The sequence below is a fragment of the Zonotrichia leucophrys genome, chromosome 1A (genome assembly GCF_028769735.1).
Source record: "Zonotrichia leucophrys gambelii isolate GWCS_2022_RI chromosome 1A, RI_Zleu_2.0, whole genome shotgun sequence".
NCBI classification, from domain to species: Eukaryota; Metazoa; Chordata; class Aves; order Passeriformes; family Passerellidae; genus Zonotrichia; species Zonotrichia leucophrys.
The window spans coordinates 68,166,492-68,194,327 of NC_088170.1; the positions used below are offsets into that span (position 1 = coordinate 68,166,492).

The following is a 27,836-nucleotide window of genomic DNA, read 5'->3' on the forward strand; positions in this document are numbered from 1 at the left end:
GGCTGTCTCTGGGGGCCTGAGCATCCTGTCCCAGCCTCCCTCCAGCTTTCTGCCAGCATCTTCTCTTCCCATCCACATCAGCCTTCCATCATTCCTGCAGTGCTGCCCAGTTCTGCAGCTCCCATTGATGGTGTGGCCCCCACAGAAGCCTTTGTGGCTGACAGTGGTCCCAGTGGGAAAAGGACTGGACAGGTTTTGATTCCTTCCTCGCCAGCAGGTCCTCATGTGTCAACATGGTGTCACCTCAGCCGCAGTGACACCACCCATTCGCTGATAAGTGAGTTCCAAAGATGACCATGACCTTCCCTGTGCTCCATCTCCAGCTGCCCTCTTCCCTTCTGAAAGGAGAGCATCTCAAAAATGCTTTTGAGATTTAGAGGACACAAAGCTTCAGAAAGGCCAGAGAGATATTCAGCATTGGAGAGGAGAGGAGAGGAGAGGAGAGGAGAGGAGAGGAGAGGAGAGGAGAGGAGAGGAGAGGAGAGGAGAGGAGAGGAGAGGAGAGGAGAGGAGAGGAGAGGAGAGGAGAGGAGAGGAGAGGAGAGGAGAGGAGAGGAGAGGAGAGGAGAGGAGAGGAGAGGAGAGAGAGAGGAGAGGAGAGGAGAGGAGAGGAGAGGAGAGGAGGGAGAGGAGAGGAGAGGAGAAGAGAGAGAAGAAAAGAGAGAGGAGAGAGAGAAGAGAGAGAGAGAGAGAAGAGAAGAGAAGAGAAGAGAAGAGAAGAGAAGAGAAGAGAAGAGAAGAGAAGAGAAGAGAAGAGAAGATAAGAGAAGAGAGAAGAGAAACAAAAAAACCCAAACCAAAAAAAAAAAAAAAAAAAAAAAAGACAACAACAAAACCAAAACAAAGCAAAAAGAGGAAGTTTGTGCCAGCTAGTTTGAGAAGTTACTACTGTTATAGAAAAACAAAGTAGCAAACACGCCTGATGTGGGGCGAGGTGAGCGCCCGGAGGTGAGTGGCGCTGCCGGATCGGTGCCAGCTGGCAGAGCCCTGCCCCAGGAGTGTCCCAGCCTGTCCCACCAGAGTTCCCCTTCACCCGGGCTGGTCTGGCAGGAGAGGGCTCTCTGCCTTTGGGAAATGGAGGGAAAGGCAGGAGGTCACCACAGCTCTGTCCGGCTGAGAAGCACAGTCTGGATGGCAAGAGGGAGTTGGAATTTGGGGCCTTGCCCACCTTTGCACTCCGTGGCTGCCAAGGTGAGAGGTGGAGGGAACCCTGCCCTGCACTGGGGGCAGATTTCCTGAACCAGCCAGGGCTCCCCAGATGGCGAGCAAGAAAAGCTTTCCCTTCCCAGAGGGTGGAACCAGAGGGTTTTACCAAGAAGAACTTGGAGCTCTGCTGCCTGGGACATGAGCTTATGGCATGTTCCCATTGTCATAACCGTGTAAGGAGACTGATGCTGGAAAATAAAAGAGCTCAAGGCACGTTCCTCAGCAGTCCCATCCCGTTTGTGATTTGTACACAGCCCCCCGCTGGCAATAGGATTTACCACCCCTTAGGAAAGCCCCAGCCTTGAAGCATCTCCCGGGCTTGTGCTCCCTAAGGGAGCGTGAGTAGGAGACACTGGCAGTGGGGCACCCTTCCTCGGCACCCAGCCAGCTGCAGGAACTGTCCCCTCAGCATTCCCCTCGCTCAGAGGGGCTGTAGGTGCCGAAATGACAAATGGCACCCCCAGCACCAACCCTGTCCTGCAGGGGACAAGAGGGGGCAGAGGGATGCGGGACCCCGGCTGAGGGATGAGAGAAGGGTTAGGGTTAGGGTTAGGGTTAGGGTTAGGGTTAGGGTTAGGGTTAGGGTTAGGGTTAGGGTTAGAGTTAGAGAGATGCGGGACTCCCCTGAGGAATGTGGGCACGGCTGAGGGATGCGGGCACAGCTGAGGGATGCGGGACCCAGCCGAGGGATGCGGGACACGGCTGAGGGATGCGGGACACCCCTGAGGGATCCCTCTGAGGGATGCGGGCACGGCTGAGGGATGCCAGCCCTGCAGGGATCCCCTGCAGCACAGGAAGCCGCCCTGCGCGCAAAAGGGGCCGGTCCCGAGCCGGGGAGGAGGAGGAGGAGGAGGAGGCGAGGCTGGGTCGCTCGCTGTGTCTCCTGTCAGGCTCGCAGGCTGTGCGCTCACGGCGGGGCAGGAGCCCGGCGCTCCGGGCACCATGATCCTGTGGCTGTGCCTTTGCTGGGGCTTCTCCCCCTCGGCCGGACAGCCCGACTCCGAGCTGATGGCCAGGTACCTGGAGGAGCAGCTGCTGGCCGACTACAGCATCGCGGAGCAGGTAGGTTTGGAGGCAGAGGTGGCTCGGGAGCAGCAGCATTGACACGCGGGGCAGGCTGGTAAAAATGCGATTATTCCACCTGTCCGTGCGGCTGGGCTCCGTGCGAGGTGCTGCAGCCAGCACGGGGCTGTGCTGGATGTGCTAAACCAGGACATCACCCAGGACATCACCTAGGACATCATCCAGGACATCATCCAGGACATCACCCTGGTGATCACCCTGCCCCGCTGGTGCTCCTGTCCCGGCACGGCTCGGTCTGACCACCGTCCATCCCCAGGCTGTGCTAACGAGGCTTTTCACAGGCACAGGAGAGCTAAAGCCGTGTCCTGGCCACGCTCCAGTCTGAGTAATCCCGAGCATTTCAAGCTCGGAGGGGATAGTTTTTCTTTCTGCCCATGGTGTTTCTACTCTACTTGATTTTTAACTTGTGCGTTTTAAACTCGCACATTTTTAACTCGCAACATTTTTAATTCATGAAACAAAGCACATCGATTTCAGCTTCTAAAAGGCTTCTTGACAATGAAAGGGGAAAAAAGTTCTGCAAGTGAGGGAGGGCTGTTGTGTTGTTGTCTAGCTTATATTTTCTAAGGAAATGGGGTTGAAAGAGCAATGAACTTTTTGCAAGAGTTTGGGCGGTGGTTTGGGAGGCTGTGATCTATTTCAAGTGGAAAGTGTCCCTGCCCATGGCAGAGGGGCTGGATGATCTTTAAGGTTCCTTCCAATCCAAACCACTTGGATACTATAAAAGAGGGCTTCAGGTCTGTGCTCACATCTTTCAGGTCCATATGTTTCCATGTGTGACTTTGGGTCACTTAGGGCATCAGTGACTTAAATTTGATCAGATCTGAGAGGCTCTGTGGCACCCGAGGCACCCATGTGGTACTGAGACACAATGCAGGAACTGTGGAATAGCTGTGCCTTGCTGGAGGTCAGGTGGGATACTCCAGTTTGTTTAAAATGTCAGTATTTGTCTGTATTTGCCATCTTCTGCCATGCAGCAGGTGGGAAGGGTGAGACTCTTCACATATATCTGTATCTATCCCTCCTGGAATAGAAAGAATCTCACTCCAGATGCATTGACATCTCTGCCCTATGGGGTCACTACTAGCAATTATCCGGCTTCAATGAGGGTGTTGGAAAGCTTTAAAGCTAAAAGTTTGGTAATTTGGAAATTTGGTTCCATTAGATTATGCCAGTGAAGCTACCAATGGACTGGTAACAAACCCTCAGCAGTATTTTGGCAGTAGTCATGAAGTCCTAGAAAACAAGATACTGCTGTCTGGGGATACTTAGCTCCTCACTGATGATCCCCAAGACTTTGGAAGGTGATTCTTGAAGTCACACAGAGCCTTCTTGTGCAATTCAGCAAGCAAACAAGATGGGTTTTGGTGGGGAAAGATAGGAATCTAAAAATAAAGATAGGTTCCTAAAAATAGGAACCAAGTTTCCAGTTTCACTGATTAGTCTTCAAAACCTCCTGTGACCAGAACAACAGGTGGATTTCTTCCAAAAGGTAAACCTTCAGTAAAAAAATACTGAGGGCTACTGATCTCTCATCTCTGCTCCAAGCAGGGCAAACTTCACAGACATTTATCTGTTTTGTTTTGAAGAACCTGCAGTGATGGAGAATCTGCAGCCTCTCAGAGCAGGCTCCTGAGGGGCTTTATTTGTCTGAGATAACAGACCCAGACAGAAAGTTTCTTCCAAAACTTAACATGCAAACGATTCCTCTCCTCTCCTCTCCTCTCCTCTCCTCTCCTCTCCTCTCCTCTCCTCTCTCTCTCCTCTCCTCTCCTCTCCTCTCCTCTCCTCTCCTCTCCTCTCCTCTCCTCTCCTCTCCTCTCCTCTCCTCTCTCTCCTTTCCCCTCCTCTCCTCTCCTCTCCTCTCTCTCCTCTCCTCTCCTCTCCTCTCCTCTCCTCTCCTCTCCTCTCCTCCAAGGGAGTTGTTTTCCCTAGGTTCTAATTTCACAAGATGTTGGCTAAAACGATGCACAAGGAAATAGTAAAGATTCTCGTGGATGAAATTTTAATTTCCCCTTTGGGCATTCCTGAGCTTTTCAATGCACAATATAAACAGACATAAAATCATCTCTTTGGCAAGGGCTGCTGCTATTTCAGAGTAAATAAACTGAAAGGGCAAACCAGGTAAAACATATTGTTGCATTCTTCTGCTCTCTGGGGTTCCACTGACAGTTTAAGATGGCACTTGGCTTCTCCCATTGACAAAAGCCTTGCTTTGGGGAGGGGCTTGATTTGGAGATGTTGTTGAGGAACCATGTGAGAAGAAGTCAGAGGAGTTCATGAGAGTACAATTACACTGTCACAGGTGAAGCACTTTGTTTCATAACAAGGTCTGTGGCTGAATTTCAATATCTTTATTCGTGTTTTGCACATAACCAGTGCTTTTCTGTCACTGTACAGTAAATACACAGTAGCTGTGGAGAGTATTTAGGCAACAGATCTGCTCTTGAGATAATATTCATACAGCTGAAGCTGTAGCACTAATTTAAACAAGTTATAGAACCATAAAATGATTTGGATTGGAGGGAACTTTAAAGAGCATCCAGTCCCCAACCCTTGCCATGAGCAGGGACATCTTCCACTAGACCAGGCTGCTCAAAACCCCACCCAGCCTGGCCTTCAGTATTCCAGGGATGTTCTTACATCCAGGGACAGGGCTAAAGTCTGACCTTCCTGCCATCATGTGGCATTCATATTTTCTGGAAAAATCCTTTCACCCAGGATTTTTGCCCTGGGAAGCTGAGAAGCCTCAGAGAAAAAGGAAAACAATAATTATCTCATTTGCTTCTCCTGTGTTTTGATCCTTTGGAATATGTTTGGAGATTGTTCACCAACAGGTGATTGTTTTATTGGTTTCTGCTGGGGGTTGTTTTGAATCTTTGGCCAATCAGTGCCAAGCTGTGTCAGGACTCTGGAGAGAGTCATGAGTTTTCATTCTTATCTTTTTAGAATTGTGTATCTTTTCTGTATTCTTTAGTATAGTTTAGTACAGCATTCTTTAATATAATATAGTAGCATAAAATAATAAATTAGCCTTCTGAGAACATGGAGTCAGATTCATCATTCCTTCCTCCATCTGGGGAACACTGCAAGTACAGAGGGTCCCTTGCCAAGCACCACGGCCCAAACCCCCAGCACCTCCTTGCCCAAGACAGCCACATTCCACTGCTGAGCTTTGATCAGTGGCTCTGTTAATACAGAAGAGACTCAGGTTTTAATTTTAACCAGAGGAGCATTTGAACCTGGCCATGGGTGATCAGTCACACAGCCCCGTGTCTGGGATTGAACAAGTGACATGTCTGCTGTAAGCTGCACTGACCCTGCTCACTCCCTGAACTCTTTGCAGGTCGCTCGGCGCGTCCCAAGACAGGCCAAATTCCTGCAGAGGCTGGTATGTATCACTCCCTGTCTTTGTTTTACCTCATGGGAGCTACACTTTCCCTGGATATGTGTGTGTCTCTGTGTGTGCATCCCTGCTGGGGGTATCAGTCCTTGGTTTTTCTGCGTCTGGATTGAAGGCACTTGAGATGGCAGTTCATGTTGGGACTTGGGTGTTTATTATTTCTTATCAGTAAAACAGTCTCACTACTGTGAGTTCTGCAGCTTTTCTTTACAAGGCCCAAAATGGCCAACAATCTCTTGCTACAAGGTCTTTTAAGACTAAACCACCTAATTAAGAACTGACACCTGGATTATTTTCCCTTTTAACCCAATAACTGATCCCGCAGAGCTGCAATGTAGACTTTCCTGCCCAATTACAAAATGCCACCCAAACCCAAGAAGAAGCATGAAGAAGAAACCCAGGATGACACCCTGTGCCCTCCATCTTGCTTCCATCCACAACACTAAAAATCCCAAAACCTCAATTTCTCACTAAGTTGATACACCTACACTACTCTCTATAATCTGTTTCACACTTTTGTGGATTCCAGTCCATCTTGAAGTCTGGGAAACTTTCTCCATGAATGAGGGTCAAAGTCAGTGCTGCCCTGGGGGTCAGGGCACCCCAGAGCAGACACAGAAATATTCCCTGTGCCCTGGGTTTCCACATATCCCCGTGCCCAGAGATAAACTATTTGATGGTACAGTGAGATTCTGGAAAAAGAAATCTTCATTTTGATCAGTGCAACAGGTACAGGTTCTTCTAATATTTCCCAGTCCCTCTTCTCAAGCTCAGATTTGCAGGAAGAACATCTAATGTTACCAACCTTAACAACACAGTGAATATTAGCCTGATGAAATCTCACTGAGTTTGAAGAGAAAGGGAGTTTGCTTTGGAATTTGAAGATCTCTGTTGTTCTCTGACAAAATCTCCCAGAGAAAGGAAGAAAACAAGGAAGCCAATATCCTTCTTCCAGCACAGAAATCTAAAATTTAGACGTAGAAGGGCAGCCAGTAGAATTGCTGCTCATGGCCAGTTATTTTTCTGGCTTTTTTGGGGAATTCCCAGTTCATTTCACACATTGAGCAGCCATCACCTTAACAGCTTCTAGTGCCCTCCATGTTTGACAAACTGTAATCAGCAGCCTAGAGAGAAACTCTCAGGCTTATTACCAGTTTATTACTTCTAATTTGAGAGACAGTCAGTTTGTTTTGATTAAAGTAACTGATAAAGCAAAAATACTGAATGGATTTCATATATTCAGCTCTTTTTCTGTTCTTCCAAATATTTCATGTAAATGAGCATAAAATAAATTTGTTTGGTGAGAAAAATCTCAGCTGCCAGTTCATCATCATGCCCAGGACACCTCCACAAAGCATGCAGCCAACATGCCTCATGGCAGTGTGCTAATCTGCTGCCTTGGCATTCCCTCACTTAATTTCTAATAGGGAAGATAAGTCATGGTAATAATAACATTAAACAAATTGTTTGTTTTGCTTTTTTTTCCCCTTTGAGCTGCCTCTTATCTTCTGAAGGCTGCCTTGGTTTGAAAAGACAGGTGTCTGCCAAGGAAGGCAGGAGCCTCCCTTGAAATGGAAAATGTAAACCCCCTTCCTTCAAATTGTTATAATTTTGAAATTAAGGGGCTCTCAGGCAAAGATATGGGAATAGGAATAACAGTTCTTTAATAGGAAAATTAAAAATACAAATGCAATGTTACAGAAAAGAAACCAACCCACAGTCAGAGTGAGAGCAGTCCCTGCCCCCTGTGTGTCAGGGCGGTGTCCCAGCCCCATCCCATGGGGGCTCAGCCCTCCTGCAGTGCCAGCTGTGGCTCTGCTGCAGCAGGGATCCTGCACAACGGGGGAGTTTTCCTCTGCAGCTCCAGGGCTGCTGCAGATGGGCCTGGGCTCCCTCTGGCAATGCAGGGCAGCAGAAAGCTGCTCCTCCAGCAATGCAGGGGGCAAAGGCTGCTGTGCTGTGCCAGGCTCAGATTGGATCCAGGTAGGAATGCTTGGCTCCTCCCCTGGGCGGAGCATCTCCCCATGGGATGCTGGGATTGGATCAGCCCTGCAGGGACACTCAGTGGCCATGGACAGCAGAGATCTCCTGGAGGGAGGGTTGGCTGTAGGAGAGATAAAGAAAAATGCCCCATCAACAGAGAGAACTGCCCCACCTCTGACAGATGGCAATAGAATACACATCCCCATTTCCAACCTAAGACAAAGCCTCAATAAAAAGTGCAGAAAACAAACAGGCATTTGTGTATGTCAGAGCACCAGGCACTGATGGATTGTGCAGGAGCTCCAGGGAATGCAGCACAGGAATCCCAGAGTGGAACTTGGGCTGCCTGCCCAGCCTGACTGAGCAACCTGTTTGGAAATGGCCTGTGCCCCCACCATTTATATTTTCTATATACAGGGAATAGCAGGTCCCTTCCAGGGATGGGAAGGTGAACCAATTCTTTCATCCTCAGCTCTGTATGATGACCTTATTCAGTGTTTGATTTTCCCAACAGCAACTCCTATCCACCAGAAAGAGGGAGGGATGTTGAATACCATTTTTTGTTGTGGTTTTTTGCCATTCCTCAGATTGTAAGGATATCAGAGCTGGAGCTTGTTCAGTGAAATAGAGATATTTTCCCCATCCCTGGAAGTGTCCAAGGCCAAGTTGGACAAGGCTTGGATCAACCTGGTTTAGTGAAAAGTATTCCTGCCCATGTCAAGGGTTAGAACTGGATGGGCCCTAAGGTTTCTTTCAGCCCAATCCATTCTGTGATTCTATAACAGAGATCAGCTGAAGCCAGCAAAGGGTGTTTTTAGCAAAAAGACCCCTAAGTGACTTTTTTTTTTGCATATAAAATACCACTGAGCTGTGGAACTTGCAGCAGGATGTTGTGGATGCTAAAAGTTTATATGGATTCAAAAAGCAGCTGTGTAAAGTAATAGAAGAGAAATCCACAGAATACAAATATACCACAAAAATACCACCCTTGACCCCGGAGTTCCTTCAGCCACAAATTACTGAAAACTGAGAGAATATTTCAGGGTAGTATCAGTGCAGGTTGGACTGTTCACTCTGATTTTAGACTCTCCTCTAAGCATGTGCTGTTGGTCACTGCCAGTGACAGGCTACAGGGTTAGAACTGTTTTTTTCCTCACCCAACACAACCATTCTCCCGCTGTTGTCACAACAAAGGCAAGTTCATGCTCTCTGTCACATTTGAAAGACTTCCTGAGCTCCTGTGACTCCATCAGTGCATTCTCAGTGTCAGACAGGTCACTGCAGAGCCACTTGTATCTCAAGTGAAAGGCAAAGGTCTTGATCCTCTTTTGCTGTTCATCTGTCAGCTACATATAAACCCACAGATTTTTATGAGCTGCAGCACATGGGCGTGAATGCAGAAGGTCTGACACCAAAAAATTTGCTGTAGTTTCTATTTTTTTCTATAACTTGTGTTATTAAATCCTCTGTGTACCTTGCTATGCCACGGGCAATTAGTGGCATGGAAGACTGAATGAATCTGAATGAATTTCATTATATCTGAAAACATTCCTACTACCCTGTTTCAATCAAAACTCCCCATCTTCTCCACCTTCAGGATAATGAGACTGGGAAGCCATGCCTATGTATCAGGGAAGTTCATAAGAACAGTAGAATCCAGTTCTAATTAACAGCAGTTAATTAAGCAGTGCTCTAAGAGTGGGACATTAGATCTGTGCAGGGGTGTTCTTGCCTAGATCCACAGATCCACTGCTCTGATCTGCCTAAAATTAAAGATATCTATCATGACTAGGTTCATCTGAGACACATTATCAGTCTTTCCAAGCCTTGCAAGTGTAGGCAGGCAGGGCTTTAGGCCAAGTCTGTTGGCAGATCTGTGTTTCCAGTGGATCCTGGTTCTTCCATTTGCCTGGAATCCACAAGCCCAGCAGCTTGGTTAGTTGGATGCTCAGTTACTCCTGATGCCATCAGCTACTGCAGAAATGTTCTTGTTTCATACTCAGACAAACACTTGCTCCCTTTCTTAAGCTGTTTGCCAGAATTATTTTTGTTCTGAAAGAAAGCCTGGACATGCAGCTGAAGAGCCTGTTCCTGTCCTCACAACTCTTACGTGACTGTGAGCTTTCACCAACCTCAATAGGAAGAGTCTCACTGTATTTGGGTCAGTGGGGTTGCTCTGTATTTAAAGTGTATTTTACCCTTTATCTCCCTTCTGCTTTTGAGGGCTTGGTCTTTGATTGTGTAAGTGAATGCACAGATTTTCCTTTTTCAAGGGCTGCTTACAGTTAAGTATACTGAAGTATTCCAGGAAGAAAACATTTGAGCTCCATGGAGATGTTGCTGTCAAAAAACACATTAGTCTGGAAAAATGCTCCAACTCAGGACTTGTGCACGAAAACACATTCCCAAGAAGCAGAAATTGGCTTTCAGCTTCCATTGCTACATCATGTGTCATTCACTGCTGTCTCTGCTGCTTCTCTGCTGGAAGGAGTCCAGTGTGGGCTTAAAAAGCTTAAAATATTTTGCTTGAGATGTCACAGTGACAATGTTTTTTATTAAGTCTCTTCATCTATTGGTGCAGACTTCCAGGATGGATTCTCAGCAGAGGAGGACTCAGTTGACTCCATTGACAGCAGTTTCTCTGTTTACATAACTCAGGGATCTGACTGGATGAATTTGAAGGTGCTTCTTCAATAAATGGTGATGTCAGTCTTTCAAGAAGTCTTCCATCTGCTGTTGTGCACAGTGCACAGAGCAGGGTCTGTGACACAGTTCTGGACCCCATGGGGACATGTTTTGGGCTTCTCTTCCCAGGCCACAAGGGAATAGTGCTGATCCTCTCACACAGTTAGAGTTGAAAGCTTCAGTTCAGGACACAGATGGATTTTGTCAGGGTGTTTCACAACACGAAGGCTGGCATAAGCACAGCTCTCAGACCTTTCCCAAGCACTGGACAATGTCTGTGGCCTCTGTGCATGAACAAAGGAACATTTCTGATTTACTGTTTGCAGCTCACCTGAAATTTTGAGGACAAGCCCACTTGCCTGTTGTTGTCAGGAGATCTAATACCCATTGCATGGGAGCTTCTAGTCCACATTAAATCTTAAGCCCATTGAAACACTGAAGGTGTGAGTTATCCAGCTGCCTGTTTAGGGGTGATCTTTTTGATTCCCACAGGAAACCAGGCCTCGGATGTCCGAGTTCCACGTGAGGTCCACGATCATCTCCCGCTACGCCTTCACCACCGTGTCCTGCACCATGGTCAACAGCGGCTCCGAGGCACGGGAAGCTGTGTTTGAGATGCAGATCCCAGCTGCAGCTTTCATCTCCAACTTTACCATGTAAGTAAGTGTCAGGACCCAGGAAATCCCTCTGGCTGCCCTGGGGGACTCAAGGCCCTGCCCAGGGGGCTCAGAGACCCTGGCACAGAGCCCAAGACCCCCCTGTGACTTTGATCTTGAACCATGGAAAAAATTACCAACCTTATGTGAGGATATGCAAGCCATGAAAGTTTAAGTAGAATAATAGTTAATTTGTCACGGGGTGAAAAATAGATTTTTGAGGTTTTTAGAATGGGGGCTCGGGGTCCCAAGATGGAGGAATTTGGGCGTGCCCCATCCTTCTTCTTTCTCCTTCCTAGCCTCCATGTTCTGGGTGATGTTGGCACTTTTGGATTGGTTTAAGGTAGAAACTCACTGTCTAATATAGGTGATAGGTATTGGGAAGTTATGGTAAATAACGTAGTTTTTAGTATTAAAAGATAACACCGGTATGCCACAACCCGACCTGCCAGACAGACCTGTGGAGGGTTGGAGAAAGAATGTTATAGATAAGAAATAATAAACAACCTTGAGAACGAGAACAGAAGAATCTTGACTCCTTCTTTGACTGCTGGGCTGGGAAAAAGAGACTTGTACATATCTCAGAGTCACTCTGACCAGCAGAAGTCCCGAGAAGTAACTAATGCACAGACCAGGTCTATGGATGCCACGATACTAAATTCAAATCCTTGGTGTAAACAGGGAGGGAAACTATTCTACACTATTCTATTTCCCCTCTGAGTGTCTTTTAACTATTTCCTTCTCCTCCTCTCTCTGATTTGAATGAGAAAACTCTCTTGAAGACCTTAAAAACCTTTCCAGAGAAAGTTTCAGCAACACTGGCAGATATATTTATCTCACCTGACTGAATGTAATGCCTAAGAATTTTCTTGTTATTTCATGTCAACAGCAGAAGTTAACTCCAGCCAGCAGATAGGTTCAATGGCTGCTGGAGGTGTGAATGATTAATCAAATAGAGAGAAATCTCATAGTGAAATGACCAATAAATTAAACTCTTGGTCTCAAACATATTTGGTTTGGTCATGCTCAGATCCCTTCTACAGGCAGATATTGGGGCCACAGCTTCAGACTTGAACCAAAAGTGATAGGTGACCCACTCTTTAAGAAATACTTCCATTTAGAGTGAATAGGAAGGGTAAGAGACTTTTGCCTTTGTACTGAGCTGGTATTTCCAGCCAGGGAACTTCTGAGTTGGGTTTTGTCCCCGAGGCTTGGGTGGACTCAGGAGAGTGACACCAGCAGCACTCTGAGATTCTTCTCACATCCAAGTCTGTGAATGCACCTGCAGCAAATGTCCACCTGTCACTGTACTCGGGTGCAGGGTGACCGTGCTGACACCTCTGATCTCTCCAGGAGCATTGGCAACAAGACTTATTATGGAGAGGTCACGGGGAAGGAAAAGAAAAACAGCACGGATGACAAAGAAAGGCACAAGAAACCTCCAAGCCCCACAGAAGGAAGGTGAGTGTTGTGAATTTGGGTGTGTTCTGGGAGGTGATGCCCTCTCCTGCCATCTTTATCTTGGCTACCTTGGCATGCCCATCCATGGATTTATAGGAAGGAGCAAAGAGGGAAAGAATTCTTGTTACTTCCTGAATAACAGCAAGGAAACTTGGCGTGCTGTCATGAGCAGAGTCATCCACTTCCCTCAAGAGGGAAGCAAGAATATACTTTATTAATATCTTATTCATAAAAAGTAATATTTTATTTATAATAATAAAATTATAAATAAATAAAAATGGGGTAAATAATTATAATATTTATATTTTATTTATGATAATTTCAAACATTACTATTTTATTTATATTTATTTATAATATTATAATTATAAATAAATAAAATTGGCAAATAATGATAATATTTATTTATATTTATAATCTTTACTATAAATAATAATATTTTATTTATAGTATTAATGTATTCTATTTCTATTTTAGATAAACCAGCAAAATTCAATGGTAAATGCAACATGTGTTCAACAAGATTCAATGGGAGGGTTCAGTTGATTATTTACAGGGAACAGAGTCAGGCAAAACTATTGGGGAGGTAGGTGAAGGAGGTAATGTGTGATGTGTACGGGATGTGAAGCTGTCTTTGGATTTTCCTTCCAGGGAGAATGGCTATGAGACATTCAAGGCCTCTGTCTTCATCCCCCGCAAGATGCAGGCCAGGTTCACGCTGCATTACGAGGAGCTGCTGCAGAGGAGGCTGGGGAAATATGAGTACACCGTCAGTATCCGGCCCCAGCAGCTGGTGGGGAGGCTGAGGGTGGAGGTGAACATCCTGGAGAACTCCGGAATTGTGTCCCTGGAGGTGCCTCCCCTCAGGAACAGCAGGCAGAAAGGCAATGGGAAAGCTGAAGGTAAGTGTGGAAACAAACCCAGGGCACTGGGAATATTCCTCTGTCTGCTCTGGGGTGCCCTGACCCGCAGGGCAGCACTGACTTTGACCCTCATCCATGGAGAAAATTTCCTAGACTTCACAAAAGTTAAGTTTCCTCTAATCCACAAAAGTGTAAAATAGATTATGGAGAGTAGTGTAGGTGTATCACTTGGTGAGAAATTGAGGTTTTGGGATTTTTTAGTGAGCTGTGGATGGAAGCAAGATGGAGGGCACAGGGTGTCATCCTGGGTTTCTTCTTCATGCTTCTTCTTCCGTCTTCTTCATGGGTTTGGGTGGCATTTTGTAATTGGGCAGGAAAGTCTCCATTGCAGCTTTTTGGGATCAATTATTGGGTTAAAAGAGAGAATAATCTAGGTGTCAGTTCTTAATTGGATAGTTTAGTCTTAAAAGACCTTGGAACAAGAGATTGTTGGCCATTTTGGGCCTTCTAATGAAAAGCTGCAGAACTCACAGTAGTGAGACTGTTTTACTGATAAATAATAAACTCTGAGTGTGAACATGAACTGCCATCTCAAGTGCCTTCAATCCAGAGAAACCCACAGCTGGGACCCCCACAGGTAAGGAGAGATTTTATGACCCGTGGTTCTCATGGTTATTTGGGGGGCCTGGCAGTGCTGGATCTATTTACTCTGTATGGCTGTGGCTGTGTGGTATCTGTGCCTCAGCCTGTGAGGACTTTGAAGCTTAATGAATACAGGGCTGATCCCATTCATCTCAATAAGTTTTTTTTCTTCTTTGCTATTGTCTTGAAGAGCTTTGAACTGGGCCTTCAGGCCTTGTGCTCAGCACTGGAGCAGGCTCTTCCCCGGCCTCTGCCTCTCCTGGGAACTGTTTATTTTAAGTGAATTGTTTTTTCCATCCATCCATGCCAAGGAAGATAGGAAATCCTGCACTTCAGAACATGGGAAATTCCAAGAGGAAAATCCATATTTTGCCAAAGCACTAAGTGCTATCTGAGCATCTGCTCTTACCTCTAACCATCCTTGCTTACTGTTCAGACAGTGTAGATATAATTCTTTCTGGTGTAAACCAACAGCTCAGGATACTGTGTTTGCTGCATGTTGTCAAAAAAACACCAAAGAAGAAGGATGGAAGGAGGATGCAGAGTCTTTTGGGACTTGACTCTCAGTCACTCCAAGTGACTCAATGCCAGCAAAATCAGTGGAGCTGCACTGAAAGATCCTAATGCATGTGAAGTGGAGTTAAACTGATTGCTCAGTGGGATCTACTGATTTAATCCAAATCCCATGAAATCAAGGCTCTCAGTGACTTGGGCTCTCTTCAGGTCAAGCCTCATTAGTCTCAGTGTCCTACATCCACGTGCCAAGTGATAAATGTGCTCTGCTCCTCATCAGGAGAGGCAGGAAGCCTTTTTCACCTATCAGGGAGTTGTTGGCATGTGGTTTCCTGCAGGACATCTGGCATTGATCAAGGGTAGAGACAGACTGAGCAGAGCAGACACACTGCTGGTCCAGCACAGGATGGAAATTCCTATATGTAAATGACATACAGGGAAAACTCATGTAAGTCACTATCCAAACGGCAATCTGGGAGCACTGACATTTTTGGCATCATGCTCCAGATTTCAAAGAGCTCATATAAAAATGGGCCTGAGCTGTTGGATTCTGTAATCCTCCCTAGCCAGTAAAATGTATATAAAATAGGAATTCCATTGCAGGATGGGTAATGGAACTGAAGCTCAGATTCCCTGTGCTTTATCTGTGCTCAGAATTCAATTTCACACCCTTTCTGTCTGGAATCATCCCATGTGGTTGTCCACTATATTCCAGCTGACTGTCCCCTCTCAAGATGGATCCAAAACTGAACCATCAGAGCCATTAGTTTCTCCCTGTGAAACCTTCTTGCTCATATGACACCCAAAAAGTGGGTGCACATCCAGTGAGACCTCCAGAAGAAATAAACAGAGCAGGAAAAAGCATTTGCCAGATGAAACTGTCATCCTCACAGGAGGAACAGTTAAACCTAAATTATTTTGGAGTCTGGCAAATTCAGGATTAGAGCTCAAATGCACACTAGAAAAAACTTTCTACTCTCTTGGATTCCCATGGCTTAAAACTCTTCAGTACCACTTGGCTGGACAATGGAACATTGAAAATGGTACTGCCTGACTGGTTTGAGGTTGAATATGTCATTAAAGCTGTCTTCCTCTATTTCTAGTGTTTAAACTATCTCACAGTTAATTATAAAATATGAGATTTTTATAAGTATTAACAAATTACCTTGAGTATAGTGGAAGAAAAATATATCGTGCCATCAAGCTGTTACACCCCACCCCAAAAGGTGAGGGTAACCCAAGTTCTGGAAACAACACTGATTCATCTGTGTTTATAAATCCACATATTTAAGTTTGTTTTATTTATTTTAGAACAACCCGGAAAACAGATATGTTTTGGTTCTTATTGTCTACAATAATATTGTCTACAATTGTCTTTGGTTCTTATTAACTACAAAAAAATATTCTATTATCTACAGTATATATATACATATATATATTATCTGCAGTAATGTGACAGTATAGATCCAAAAATATATCACTTGAGAAAATGTGTAAGAGTAGAAAGATCTCACCACCTGAAAGACTTGTGATGAGACTTGGTTGATGCAATTTCACTGTCCGTTGGTCAAAGTGCTGATCACAGGCCAGATCCATCATGTGGTGAGGAAAATCCTAGGAAAACCCACAGAATGCACAATCTATTGGGTTTATATTCTCTCAGGTTCAGGTGGGAATGCCCAGGTACCTGCCCAGGGGTGGGGAGCTTGTAATGGTTATTGGAATGCTGTGGATCATGGACACCTGAGTGATGGAATGTTGTGGATCATGGGACACTTGGGGAGTCTTTTACACCTTCTCACAAGGTACAGCTGCCTGATAAATTAGTGCTGTTGTCAGTTATGTCCCATCATGGCCCATCACAGTTGAGCTCACTTGATAAGGACAAAGTTCCCAGCTCCCAGGGTTGCCTCTTTCCTTATCTGGTCCCACACCAGCTGCAGCCTGAGCTGGGCTGAGCTGCCCCTGCCCCCGGGTGGGTGCTTTGCCCATGGGCAGCTTCCCCTGAGTGTTTGAGCATCCCAGTGTCTCTCCCAGCCTCACTTGTGGATATTCCTTTTCTTGTCTCTCAGAAAGTCCTGTGTCCATCCTCTCTGAACAGGGAGCAGACAATGTGATGACAGATCTTTCTAGGATATTTCCTGGTGCAGTAACTCCTGCGCACATGGCTCCATCTGGGAGTTGTATTTTTCCCAAAGGAAGGCATTAGGCATGTGGGTTTTGGAAAATGATCTTTTGGGACGTGCAGGTGTTTTCTGTCCCATACAAACCCCAAAACAGGAGGCATTGAGGCCAGTGATCCTGACCTTCTCTGGTGACCTCAGAATAGAGCCACTTTCTGAATGTTGTCCTGGATGTTGCCCTGATCTTGTTCCTGCAGTGTAGCTATGTGAGAGCTAGCCATGGGCTTGGGCAGAAGACTCTAGGCTGCTCGAGGATGACTGTTTCTTTCTAAAGTCAAAGGTCTCAGAAAGCTTTTTATTTCTTATAACAGCTGTCTGGAAGTTTCCACATATTAGCAGAGGACAAACTTTGCATTTGGGCTCTAATCCTGAATCTGCCGGACTCCAAAATAATTTAGGTTTAACTGTTCCTCCTGTGAGGACGAAAGTTTCATCTGGAAAATGCTTTTTCCTGCTCTGTTTACTTCTTCAGCTGAATTTAGTGGAAAGTTTGTCTGAAGGCTCTACTAGCTCTCTCAGTGTGAGCACAAACCAGCCCAAGCATTTGGAGCTCATCCATGCTCTGGACTCTGAAATATCTCACAGATTTTTCTCCCTCTGCCACTTGTTTAAAAAGAACAAGGCCAATAAACAAAGGAGACTAATTGTGATCCAGATATCAAGTGCTGCCTAAAAAAGAAACCTGGGGAAAGACATAGGAACTGTGTTTTAGAATATAAAAGGCTGCTGCAAGAAGGAAAAGGATACTGTGGCTTCTGTGTCAATAACTGAAAAAACAAGAAGTCGTGGGTTTATAATCCACAAGGAAAAATGTAATTTGGACATTGAAAATGTTCAACAGTGAAAAAAATGAAGCTCTGGGAAGGACTGGCAAGTGCAGGCACTGAGTTTCCATTACTGGAGGTCTGGAGTGTTTCCTGATTGTATCAAAAAACTAAATAGGAAGGGATTCAGTCTGAGAACATGGGATGAATTAGATAATGAATTACCTTCCAGACCTGATTTTTGTTATTCCAGAAAAAAAAAGTTCTCTTGGACCCTTTCTATCAGAACAGTTTTTGGCTTTTAGCTTCTGTCCTGTGGATGGAGATGAAGAGGATGGGAGAGATTCTTCAGCAATCCTTGTCACTTAAAATGGCTGTGTGAGACAGCCTTGGAAACTTCCTCTGCAGAGATCCCTAAAGCACTGCCTGTGTTAGAAATGATGACATTTATCACCTCCAGGGAGTGTTCTGAGGAGCAACAGAGGGAGGCAATGTGATCCACCTGGATTCCACATCGTTTTAAAAAATGGATTACGTGTGATTATGCTCATTTACCAGGTGGGGAAACTGAGGCAGGGAGTTGCTGCCTAAACCAGCTGATTTTCACTGGTCCAGAGAAAAGTTAAATGGACTTGGATGTGCAGGAGGAATAAGGAGGGAGCTCCTGACTGATTCTCACTGACCCTGGCAGCCTAACCCACAGCAGGCTTTCCCTTTAGCAGTTGGGAAGAAGTAATGTGAAACCTCCAGATCAGAAATTATAAATGGACTTTAAAGCCATTTCTATGTATTTTAGGCTTTTCCCACACTGGCAGTTAAATGGGATTTCTGGAAGCAATAGAAGACAGATGGAAAATTCAAGAAGGCAGATACAAGCAAATCTGGTGCATTTTGTATTAAAAACATATTGTGTCTGTTGATTCATCAGATCAAAGGGCAGCTATAAAAATAAAAACAGATCAAGACTGAGGTAAAATCTTACAGCGATGTTGATTTATAACTTTTCTTTGCCAGGAGAAATCTGAACTGTACATGGATTTTAGAAAAAAATATCAAAGGTCTGGGTAATCATTTTATAAGCTCCCCCTAAGATACAAAACTAGTGTCCTTATGTGGTTTCAGTGTATTGGCTGGGACCTCCCTCTCTGTTTCCATCAGGATGAATGGATAGGAGTTCTCACAGAGAATCTGTGATGCAGAGTCAGTTCTTGATTTTACTGAAATTGAGTGATCTTTATAATTCAGTCTCCTTGGGCAAGGCTTTTGCTGAGGAGTTTGCTTCAAAGTCCAGGTGTTCTAACTATAATTTGCTTGTGTAAAATTGGGCCTGTGATAAAACCCTTCCCTATATCAGTAGAACAGTCTTGTGCCTCATCTTTTCAAATGCACTCACAGGGCAGCTGTGGAAATAAAGCAAAATCATCCTGGCAGTAACATCCTACAGTGATATGAATTCTTACTCTCATTCCTTTGCCTAGAGGACCCTAGATTGTACATGGCACTTCAGAGTAAAAGTTACAGATTTTGGTAATCATTTCATAAACCCACAAGGACCCTAATCCTGGCATTTCTATGGACTTCCACCATGGGAAGTCAGATAAGTTAGGTAACCACCCCATGTCTCCATTTTCCTACTTGTTAAATGGACATAATCACATCTTTCTGGTTTTGTAAATCACAGTGGGGTCTGGATGTGAGGTTGTGTTCATTGTTGCTCACAGATGTCACATTGCCTTTCCCTAATGCTGCTCAAAGCCCTTTACAAAGGTGAAATGCCCCTGCTGATTACATAAACAGAGTTTTGGGACACCCTGGAATGGAGCTTTCCCAGACCACCTGCACCTTCTCACTTGGATCACTATGGTTAATTTATTGTTAATTAAAATTACCCTAAAGCAGATGTCTGTCTGGGCAGATGTATCATACCCTCATCTCTGACACTCTTGACCAGATCTCCATTTGCATAGTGGAGCCTAGAAAATAAATTTATATGTAGGTATTTGCATTGTGTACACCAAAACTGAAACTGAACCTCTCCCATCCCTAATTTCCCTGTCATACCACAGATTTTTTGGGCATTTTTGGAAAAGATTTGAGATTTCCCCTCACAGTGTAATTAAGCAGCTGATTCCTACCAATTCTAACCAGGAGCAAACATAATAGAACTTCTGTGCCTCAGAGGATTGTTGGAATAATCCCTGTTAGAGCTAAAGCACCCAAGAACAACTTCTGGCTGACAATATATATTTTGTGTTTTCAAAAGCCAGTTAGGAAAAGGGTGAAACCCCTCAAAATCTGGAGAAGTTCAGGGGCCAAATCCATCTCATGTAAGGATGGAGTTAAGAGGGAAACAACTGGCAAACCAAAAGAGGTTAAGGTGGGATTTTGTTTATACAGAGAGGCAACAGGGAACTTCCACATCCCTCAACTTTTAGAGAATGAGCACAGATAACAATACAAGGAGAGTTTCCTGCAGGGTGACTCGGACCTAAATAATTCTCTTTATCTGAGGTGCCCTCTGCCAGGCACATCCCTCTTTGTTGATTCAGGAAGGATTTTCAGAGTTTAGGATCAGTTACATCTTAGGGATGCAATTTGTGTGACTGCACTGGCAGTGCTGCATTTTGTCTGAATTAGACTGAAATTGCAGTGACTATAATGATATCTTTTGCTGAACATAAAGGCAGCTAAGAGGAATTGTTAAAAGGTAGACATTACACATAAGACACTTGTCAGACCAAGGGACCAGTCACTCAGATCAATCCCACCCCACATGCCTGCAGCATGCCTGAACATGCCACCTCAAGAATTCCTAATAGTCAATAAGGAAAAATCTACAGTGTGATTAATCTAATCCTGGAATAAATGTTCAAACAGGTCAGATGAATCATACCTGCATTGACTGTCAGGATCTCAGGTGTAGGATCTGTGTCCTGGATGTCTGGAGCTGGCTGGAATGAACAGCATCAGCATGTTTGAGGTTTGTGTTTGGCCAAACAGAACTGAATACAGGAACTTCCTACAAACATTTTTATCCTTGAGAGGAGTGCAAGATGGGTTTCAGTTTAAAGTTTGAGGAGATGGGGTAATTTTTTTTTTTATCTCTCTTTTTATAATCACTGAATCTTCGATCTCAGTAAATCACTCTGCTGGCTGACTTGGCCCCATGGCCACACCACCTGTGCTGTGCTTTGACATCTGTAAGGCAGTGGGAAAATCCTGTGATATTGTGGTTTTATCTCAACAGGTGATGTGTCTCCTCCCTCCTCTACTGTCATTGGGCACACCAAAACCTTAGCTAAGGTTACATTCAACCCCAGTGTTGTTGAGCAAACCAGGATTGCCCGAAATGGAATTTTGGGAGACTTCATAATCAGATATGATGTCAGCAGGGAGCTGAGTGTTGGGGATGTTCAGGTACTGTACACATGATTCACCTTTTATGTTTTATTAACTGTACTTGAGATGGTTTAATTGTTTTCCCTGCTCCAAATTCCTAGAAAATGCTTTCCAAGTGAAAGCTACTCCTCCATTCTGTAAGAACAATCCAAAATAAAACCAGTCAGTTAGCAGCCACAAGGTGGACTTAAACCCCAACTTCACTGAGCTTTTTTGTGTCAGTTTCTCAATATACTGGCTGTAGATATCTGGATACAAGGCCAGTTTTTCAAGGGAATGTTGTGGTTCTGATCTGTGGGCACATATGTTACATCCTTGCTGCATTTGGAAGGAAACTAATTTGGATGATTCAAACTGCATTTGTATGTCAACCATGGAAGGAGATGTGCAGAGCTCCAGTTGGCTCATCCAGTCTGGATAAACTGAATTAAAGGGAGATCCCAAGGGTATCTGGGAACAGAATTAAGAGAGATTCCGAGGAGCATTCACACCCTCCAGTGTAGACACAGCCACTGAAAGCACCCAAATATCCAGATATCCCATAATGACATGTGTAGAACGTCCTACACGATCTACCTTTGATTCCTGACTGCCTTGCTCTTCCCCAGATCCTCAATGGATATTTTGTGCACTACTTCGCCCCCACAGACCTCCCTCCCCTGCCCAAGAACGTGGTGTTCGTGCTGGACAGCAGCGCCTCCATGGTGGGCACCAAGCTGAAGCAGGTGAGCTCCTCCTCCTCGTGTCTGCTCTGGGCTGCTCAGCCCTGGGGTGGCAAAGCTTGGCTCAGGTTTCTCTCACCACTTCTCCTCTGCAAAGTGTTTGCTGTGTCTGAGGTGAGAGGTGGCTCTGAAGTCACCTCGAGGTGAGGTGATCTACCTGCAATGAGAAATGGTTGTGTCAGTGGAAATGGGATGGGAATGAGGAATGTAGGAGGATTCATCACTCTGTAAAGGTCAGTGCTGCCAAAACTGAGCATAGGATTGTCCAGGGTGGTTCTGTTCTGAGTGGTTTGAGGAGAGGCAGATCAGGCAGAATTTCCAGCAAAGTGCATTCAGCAGACTCTGTATCCAGTCTAACAGCAAAGAGAAGACACTGCTGCCTTTAAATTACCTTGGCAAAATGTCATAATGTTAATTTATTTGAACATGTCCTTCTAGAAATGCTGCAACTCTGCAATTAAAAGAAAAAGGGGGAATTGTAGGGGGATACAGTATGGGTAAATTAAGGTGATATAGAATGTAATCTTATCCCCTAAAGAGTTGCAGCTGAACCAATTACTAAAGATTAGGAGCAGGCCTGATGTTAACAGGCCACACCTGTAGCCAATAATAAGAGTGTTATAAAAGAGTGGATTGGTGGAAACTGGAGTCAGTTGGCTACTGCAAGGACAAGGACCAGTCAGTGCTAGAGGAGGTGCCTACAAGAACCATCAAGGAGGGATGCAACTCTGGTAATATAGAACCCTTGCAATGTAATGAGAGTAGAACCTCTTGTACAGCAATGAAAACAGCAAAACCCTCAGTGAAGTACAACTCAAGAGGTTGTGCTGAAAGAAAAGTAATTTTTTCCTTTTTGGGAATCTTAGTCTTTCAGAACAGATCTCAGACATTTCTCCAGGGCACAGACCTTAATGTGAGCCACCATAGCAAGCTGAAGGGGACATCAAATATAAATGGAATATGGATTCTATGGATGCAAATTATCTTCCCCAGTGACTGGGGAAAAAGATGACTCATCAAAAGAGTTGTTAGCAAGCAATCCTAGTCCTGTCCTGAATGAGATCTCAAATCAAGATGCTTCTGAATCCGTAAAAAGCCCTGAGGACAGAGCCTGGCTCTTGGCTTTCAGTTATCCTCCTGCTGAAAATGACCACTGTGCCTCTCAGAATTAACAGTTCTGGCACAAATGCCCCCAGGCTGGAAGCAGACACCCAGTAACCACGTGCTGACCCAGGGAGATTAAAACTCCAAAGGGCTTTGGTGCTTCTGTGAGCTGCACAAGTAGCCAGCAGATTAACCTTGCACTATGAAAGCTTTTATTCTCTTCCTGAGTATCAGAATTTCTTTTCATTACACCTACTAAAAACAACACAGCCATTAACCCCTAAAGGTTTAATTCACGGCCTGGGCAGTTTGTGCTGCTAAACATGGATCTTGGGCAAATCAGCTACAGAGAGGTTCCTCCTGAGCCCAAACCTTTGTTGAGGCTGTTCCCAACTGTTGGAATCCTGGATGCTGAGAATTTTAAACTTTCTGTGCTGAAAGGCACAGACTCACAAGACAGGACTACATTTAACCTGAGGCTGTAGAGAAGACTTCCAAAATTTATTAATAGCCCTAAAATTACAAGTATATAGTTAGTTAGAAGTGTACAATATCACAGGGTAGAAAACTTAGAGTTTTAGGACATAGTAACAAATATAAAGCAAGATGAAAGTTGTAGAGCAGAGGCAAATTATTCTTGTTCACCTTCTTGTTCCTTCTTCTTAATGAGTTTAAGTAGTGTTTTGTAATCAAACCGAAAAGTCTGCATTACAAGCTTCGAAGAATCAGTTATTAAATTAAAAAATAATATAATTATCATTTCTTAATTAGATAGTTTAGTCTCAAAAGACCTGTAGCAAGAGATAGTTAGCCATTTTGTGCCTTACTAATAAAAGATCATAAAACTCATAGTTGTGAAGCTATTACACTAATAAGAAATAATGAACACCTAAATCCAAACATGAAATACTATCTCAAGCAGCTTCAATCCCAACCTCAACAAAAATAAAAAATACAAACAAAAGATCCACACCTAACTTTTTGTCTGTTATCTCAGTATATGTTTTTTATGGAGAACCACTGGAGGTGGTACATTATGGAGGAGTGCTAAGCACTTATCTTCCTTTGGTTCCAGCTGCTCCAAAAAATAGAACTTTATAGAGTTATGATCAAAATCATAAACCCCCCACAGATTGATCAAGAAAAGACCAAAATCTAGGACTGGCTGAAAAAGAAACCTCTCTTGGTTCTCTAGGAAAGTGTGATCAGTTACAGCCATGTCTGCTCAGTGTCCTTTTTACCAGTTGCTGATGTCATTGAGATGTTTATTAAATTACAAACAGATTCCCTGGTGGCAGGATACATCTGAGCAGAGGAAATGTCTCCTTTTTGTCTTTTCTCTTGGACTCTCACAGCTGTGGTAATTTCTGATGGTGTGTAGAGAGCTGGGGAATCCCATGGGACTGTCTTTCCTCATTTCTCTCCACTGAGTCATGTGCAAGGTCAGCTAAAAATACAGCCAGCAATTGTAAAGGGTGCTCCTGTGGGTCAGCTGCAGTGACTGTGGCAAAGGACAGTTTCTAGGATTGTGTAAGCAAGGGTGGGAAACATCAGCTGTGCACCTTTTTCTGTAGCAACTGGAGGAGATTTTGGACTCTTCAGTCACCTGCATTCACAAAGCAAATAGCAAAGTGACTCAAGTGGGGTCAGGATTTCATCCTGCAGTTCCCACAACCCAACTGTGAGTCATTTATCTTTTCCTCTCCCAAGGTTTTCCTTTTCCAACATGAATTTTCATCTGTTTTGCCATCCCTTTTTTCCTGATATCTCAGTCTTTGAAGCAACAAATGTCCAGCTGCAAACACACAGAGTGAAACTGGTTAATCAACTTCAATCAGATCATTGGAGGTGTTCTAAAAGCATGTCTGTGACTGTGTTCACAGGGGTCCCAGGATGAGGGAAGAGATGAGGATCTGACTCCATGTTTCAGAAGGCCTAATTTATTATTTTATGATATATATTATATTAAAACCATACTAAAAGAAAGGATTTCATCAGAAGGCTAGCTAAGAATAGAAAAAGAAAGAATGATAACAAAAGCTTTTCTCTCCAACAGAGCCCAAGCCAGCTGACTGTGATTGGCCATTAATTAGAAACAACCACATGAGACCAATCGCAGATCCACCTGTTGCATTCCACAGCAGCAGATAATCATTGTTTACATTTTGTTCCTGAGGCCTCTCAGCTTCTCAGGAGGAAAGGATTTTTCATAAAAGATGTCTGTGACACGTGGATGTGGCGCTTGGGAACACGGTTTAGTGGTGAACACAGTGGTGCTGTGTTAATAATTGGGCTTGATGATCTTAGAAGTCTTTTCCAGCCTTAACAGCTCTTTGGTTCTGTGATCAGGACCTTTGAAACACTCCCCTCACATCACCAAGAGATGCATCAGCTTTGAGGGGAAGATATTTCTCCTGTTTTCACAGCCTCTGAGCTCTGGTGATGTCCAGCAGACTCATATGTGCTGCAGCAGTCAAGCCCCTCTGAGAATCTGAGCCTTTGCTGCAGTCTCCTTTTAGCACTGGCAGGGAGATGGAGTTCATGAATAGAAAATTCTTGAGCACGATGAGGAAAAAATATTAATGTGCTCAAGGCTTTGCACATCATTACTGCTGTCCCACTGGCAAGGAAAATCCTCATGAACTTTGTTCCTTCCTTTGCAAAGAGACAGCAAGCTCTGTGTGGAATAGTTGCTTTTAACAGCCAGGAGGGCCTGGGGAAGAGCTTCTATCTGCAGGGTTTACTGAGAAGCTAAATGGTTTGCAAGAAATGACAAAAAATTGCAAAAATGAAGCAAAATTACTGCCTTTGAACAGTCTGCCCTGCTGATTTTATGGTACCTTTGGCTAGGTAGAAGGAGATATAGCAGCTTTACATTGGTATAACCAGGAGAAAAAGGGACCAGCTATAAGTTCAGCACCTTGTGATTACCATCATTGCACCCAGTTTCACTGAACACGGTGAGAAAAGAGAGCAAGAACATTCCAAGCTGTGAATATGTCCACAAGAGGATGAGTTTGCAGGTATTTTGCAGCTGTAAAATAGAGTTGTTCCAACCACAGATTGGTTTCACCTTACCTTTCCCACAGGCAATAAATGCCACACACTCAGTTCAGCAGTTGGCTTCACCACAAGCCTGGCAGCCTGTCAGTGGTGCTGTGCCAGACTGTAATTTTCTCTGAGGTTAATTGCTCCAGGAGGAACCCAGCTGAAACTGGGACCTGCTGGGGATTTGCAAGGGCTCCACTTCATTTGCCTATGCCTGTCCAAGGGGCACTGTTGGTATTCTTGAGTCACCCACAGTGCTGGAGCCCCATCTGAGGGCTCTGTGTGCCCAGCCTCACCCTCTGAGCATCAACACCCTGAGGAGTTTCAGGGTGGTGAAGGAGCAGAAAGCACCTGAGCACTCAATGTTCTCCTTGCAAACTCCTCTGATTGCTGCTGGTTGGTGCAGAACTGGCTGTGAGCCTGATGTCTGTTAGTCCAAGTAACAGCTGCTGCCCAGGAGAACAACCTTAAATCACCAGGGAGCTTTGGAAAAAATGCTAATTCTAATTACAGCCTCCAGAGCATTAAAAGCTACTGTGACAAGGAAAGTTTTGTCAGGTTTTCCATTTCTGCCTGTAAAGAAACAAGCCCAGAGAACACAGAAGAGCTGCCTGCAGCACCAGGAGCCCCATGGAGCTGCCTCCTGCTCAGAATACACCACAGCAGTGTCATCTCAGTCCTCTCTGGAGGGGTGAATTTGGGATATAGGAAATACCACAGTAAATAAGACATCAGATCTATGTAGACTTTATTTGCTCAAAGAAAATAAAATTTCTCTTCCAAGAGAAATGCAAGTACTTGCCACAAAGCAAAATAGTCTAAAAGTACTAAAAGTACTAAAATAATAAAATTTGTCTTCCAAGAGAAACACAAGTACTTGTCACAAAGCAAAATAATCTGCCTAACCCTAAAAGTACTAAATAATGATGGAGTCATACAGAGAAACAGCCTTCAGAGTAAGATGCTCTCAAGTATCCAGGACACAGAGCATCTGCTTTGAAGCCAATTTTGCTTGATTCTGAGGCAGTAAAAGCAGAGACAAAATTTCCCAGGAAGGTCCCAAACCACTTATAAAGTGCAAGTCCTTTAATTGAGTTTGGAGCAAATAGGAGGAAAAGGTGAGGGCAGAGTTTGCATAGGAACGCTGCTGGGGCTTGAACTGAAAACTCATGTTGAGAGCTCTCCCAAATGCTTCAATTGGACCATCACTGAGTTCATCAAAAGATGAACTGGAAACAGGTGCCAGACACAGCCCAGTGACCCCCAGACAGAGCTGCAGTGAAATGGAAGTGGCTAAATCCAGCTGGGAAGTCTTTCCATGGATTGGGGTCATTGAGGTTTATGGAGCCGAGCTGCAGACAGCACAGCTCTTGGTCTGGGATTGGGATGAGGGCCCAGGCTGGTGCTTAAATGGGCAGGAGAGTGGGTGGAGGCCCCAGCTGGGGCTGGGCAGAGCCTTTAAAGCCTCTTGGTATCCTCAAGGCTCTGGCAAATGCATAAAAGTCAGTGAAGTGAAGTGAAAGATCTTTCTTTAGTAGTCCTTTCCAAGCTGGAATTAAAGTGTTTTTTTCCCAGCTGCTGGAGCAACACCTGGAAGCCAGACCTGGCTTCTGCCTGTGTTTTCATCACGGGTCTGTTATGTGCATTAACGCAGGTTATTTTCCTTGCCTGTGCTTGTCTCTCTGCAGTGTCTTGCCTGTTTAGCTGGCAAACCCATGTCTGGGTTATGGCTGTGCAAACATCCCCCAAGCCTAAAAGACACCAGCAGACCTTTGTCAGGACTGAGGTGATTAGATTAGCACTGTTTGCAGCAACAATACTGCTGTTTCCAGGCAAATACCCCTTGCCCCCAAAGCAGGGTGTGTCCCACACGTTGCTCAACTGGGACCGTTTGTTTCTGGCTCTGGAGAGCAGCTGGAGCTCAAAAGTGCTTGTGGCACCTCTGGTGAAATCCTGCTGGAGCCAGCCCCTCCAGGTCGTGTTGCTGTCATCAGACAGCACTCACAGGCAGCTCTGAGGTTCCACATGATGTAATTTGAGGTCCCTTAGCAGTGAGGGATGTGAGGCTGTGTCATGAGAGGGGAGATTTTGCTTGGATAGTTACCCCTGATGCAGTGGCATA

The 27,836-nt window shown here is 44.7% G+C and overlaps 1 protein-coding gene across 1 annotated transcript in view; it reads left to right on the forward strand.

Annotated features, from left to right (window-relative positions):
- The first annotated feature begins 2,073 nt into the window (after window positions 1-2,073).
- Window positions 2,074-27,836, forward strand: part of ITIH5 (inter-alpha-trypsin inhibitor heavy chain 5) — a 48,797-nt gene continuing 23,034 nt past the window's right edge. Inside the window, exons 1-7 of the mRNA XM_064703062.1 lie at window positions 2,074-2,268; window positions 5,636-5,680; window positions 10,853-11,016; window positions 12,370-12,477; window positions 13,128-13,378; window positions 20,689-20,858; window positions 21,449-21,565. Of these exons, the coding sequence (XP_064559132.1) occupies window positions 2,149-2,268; window positions 5,636-5,680; window positions 10,853-11,016; window positions 12,370-12,477; window positions 13,128-13,378; window positions 20,689-20,858; window positions 21,449-21,565 (975 nt within the window). The 5' untranslated portion in view covers window positions 2,074-2,148. The remainder of the gene's footprint in view (window positions 2,269-5,635; window positions 5,681-10,852; window positions 11,017-12,369; window positions 12,478-13,127; window positions 13,379-20,688; window positions 20,859-21,448; window positions 21,566-27,836) is intronic.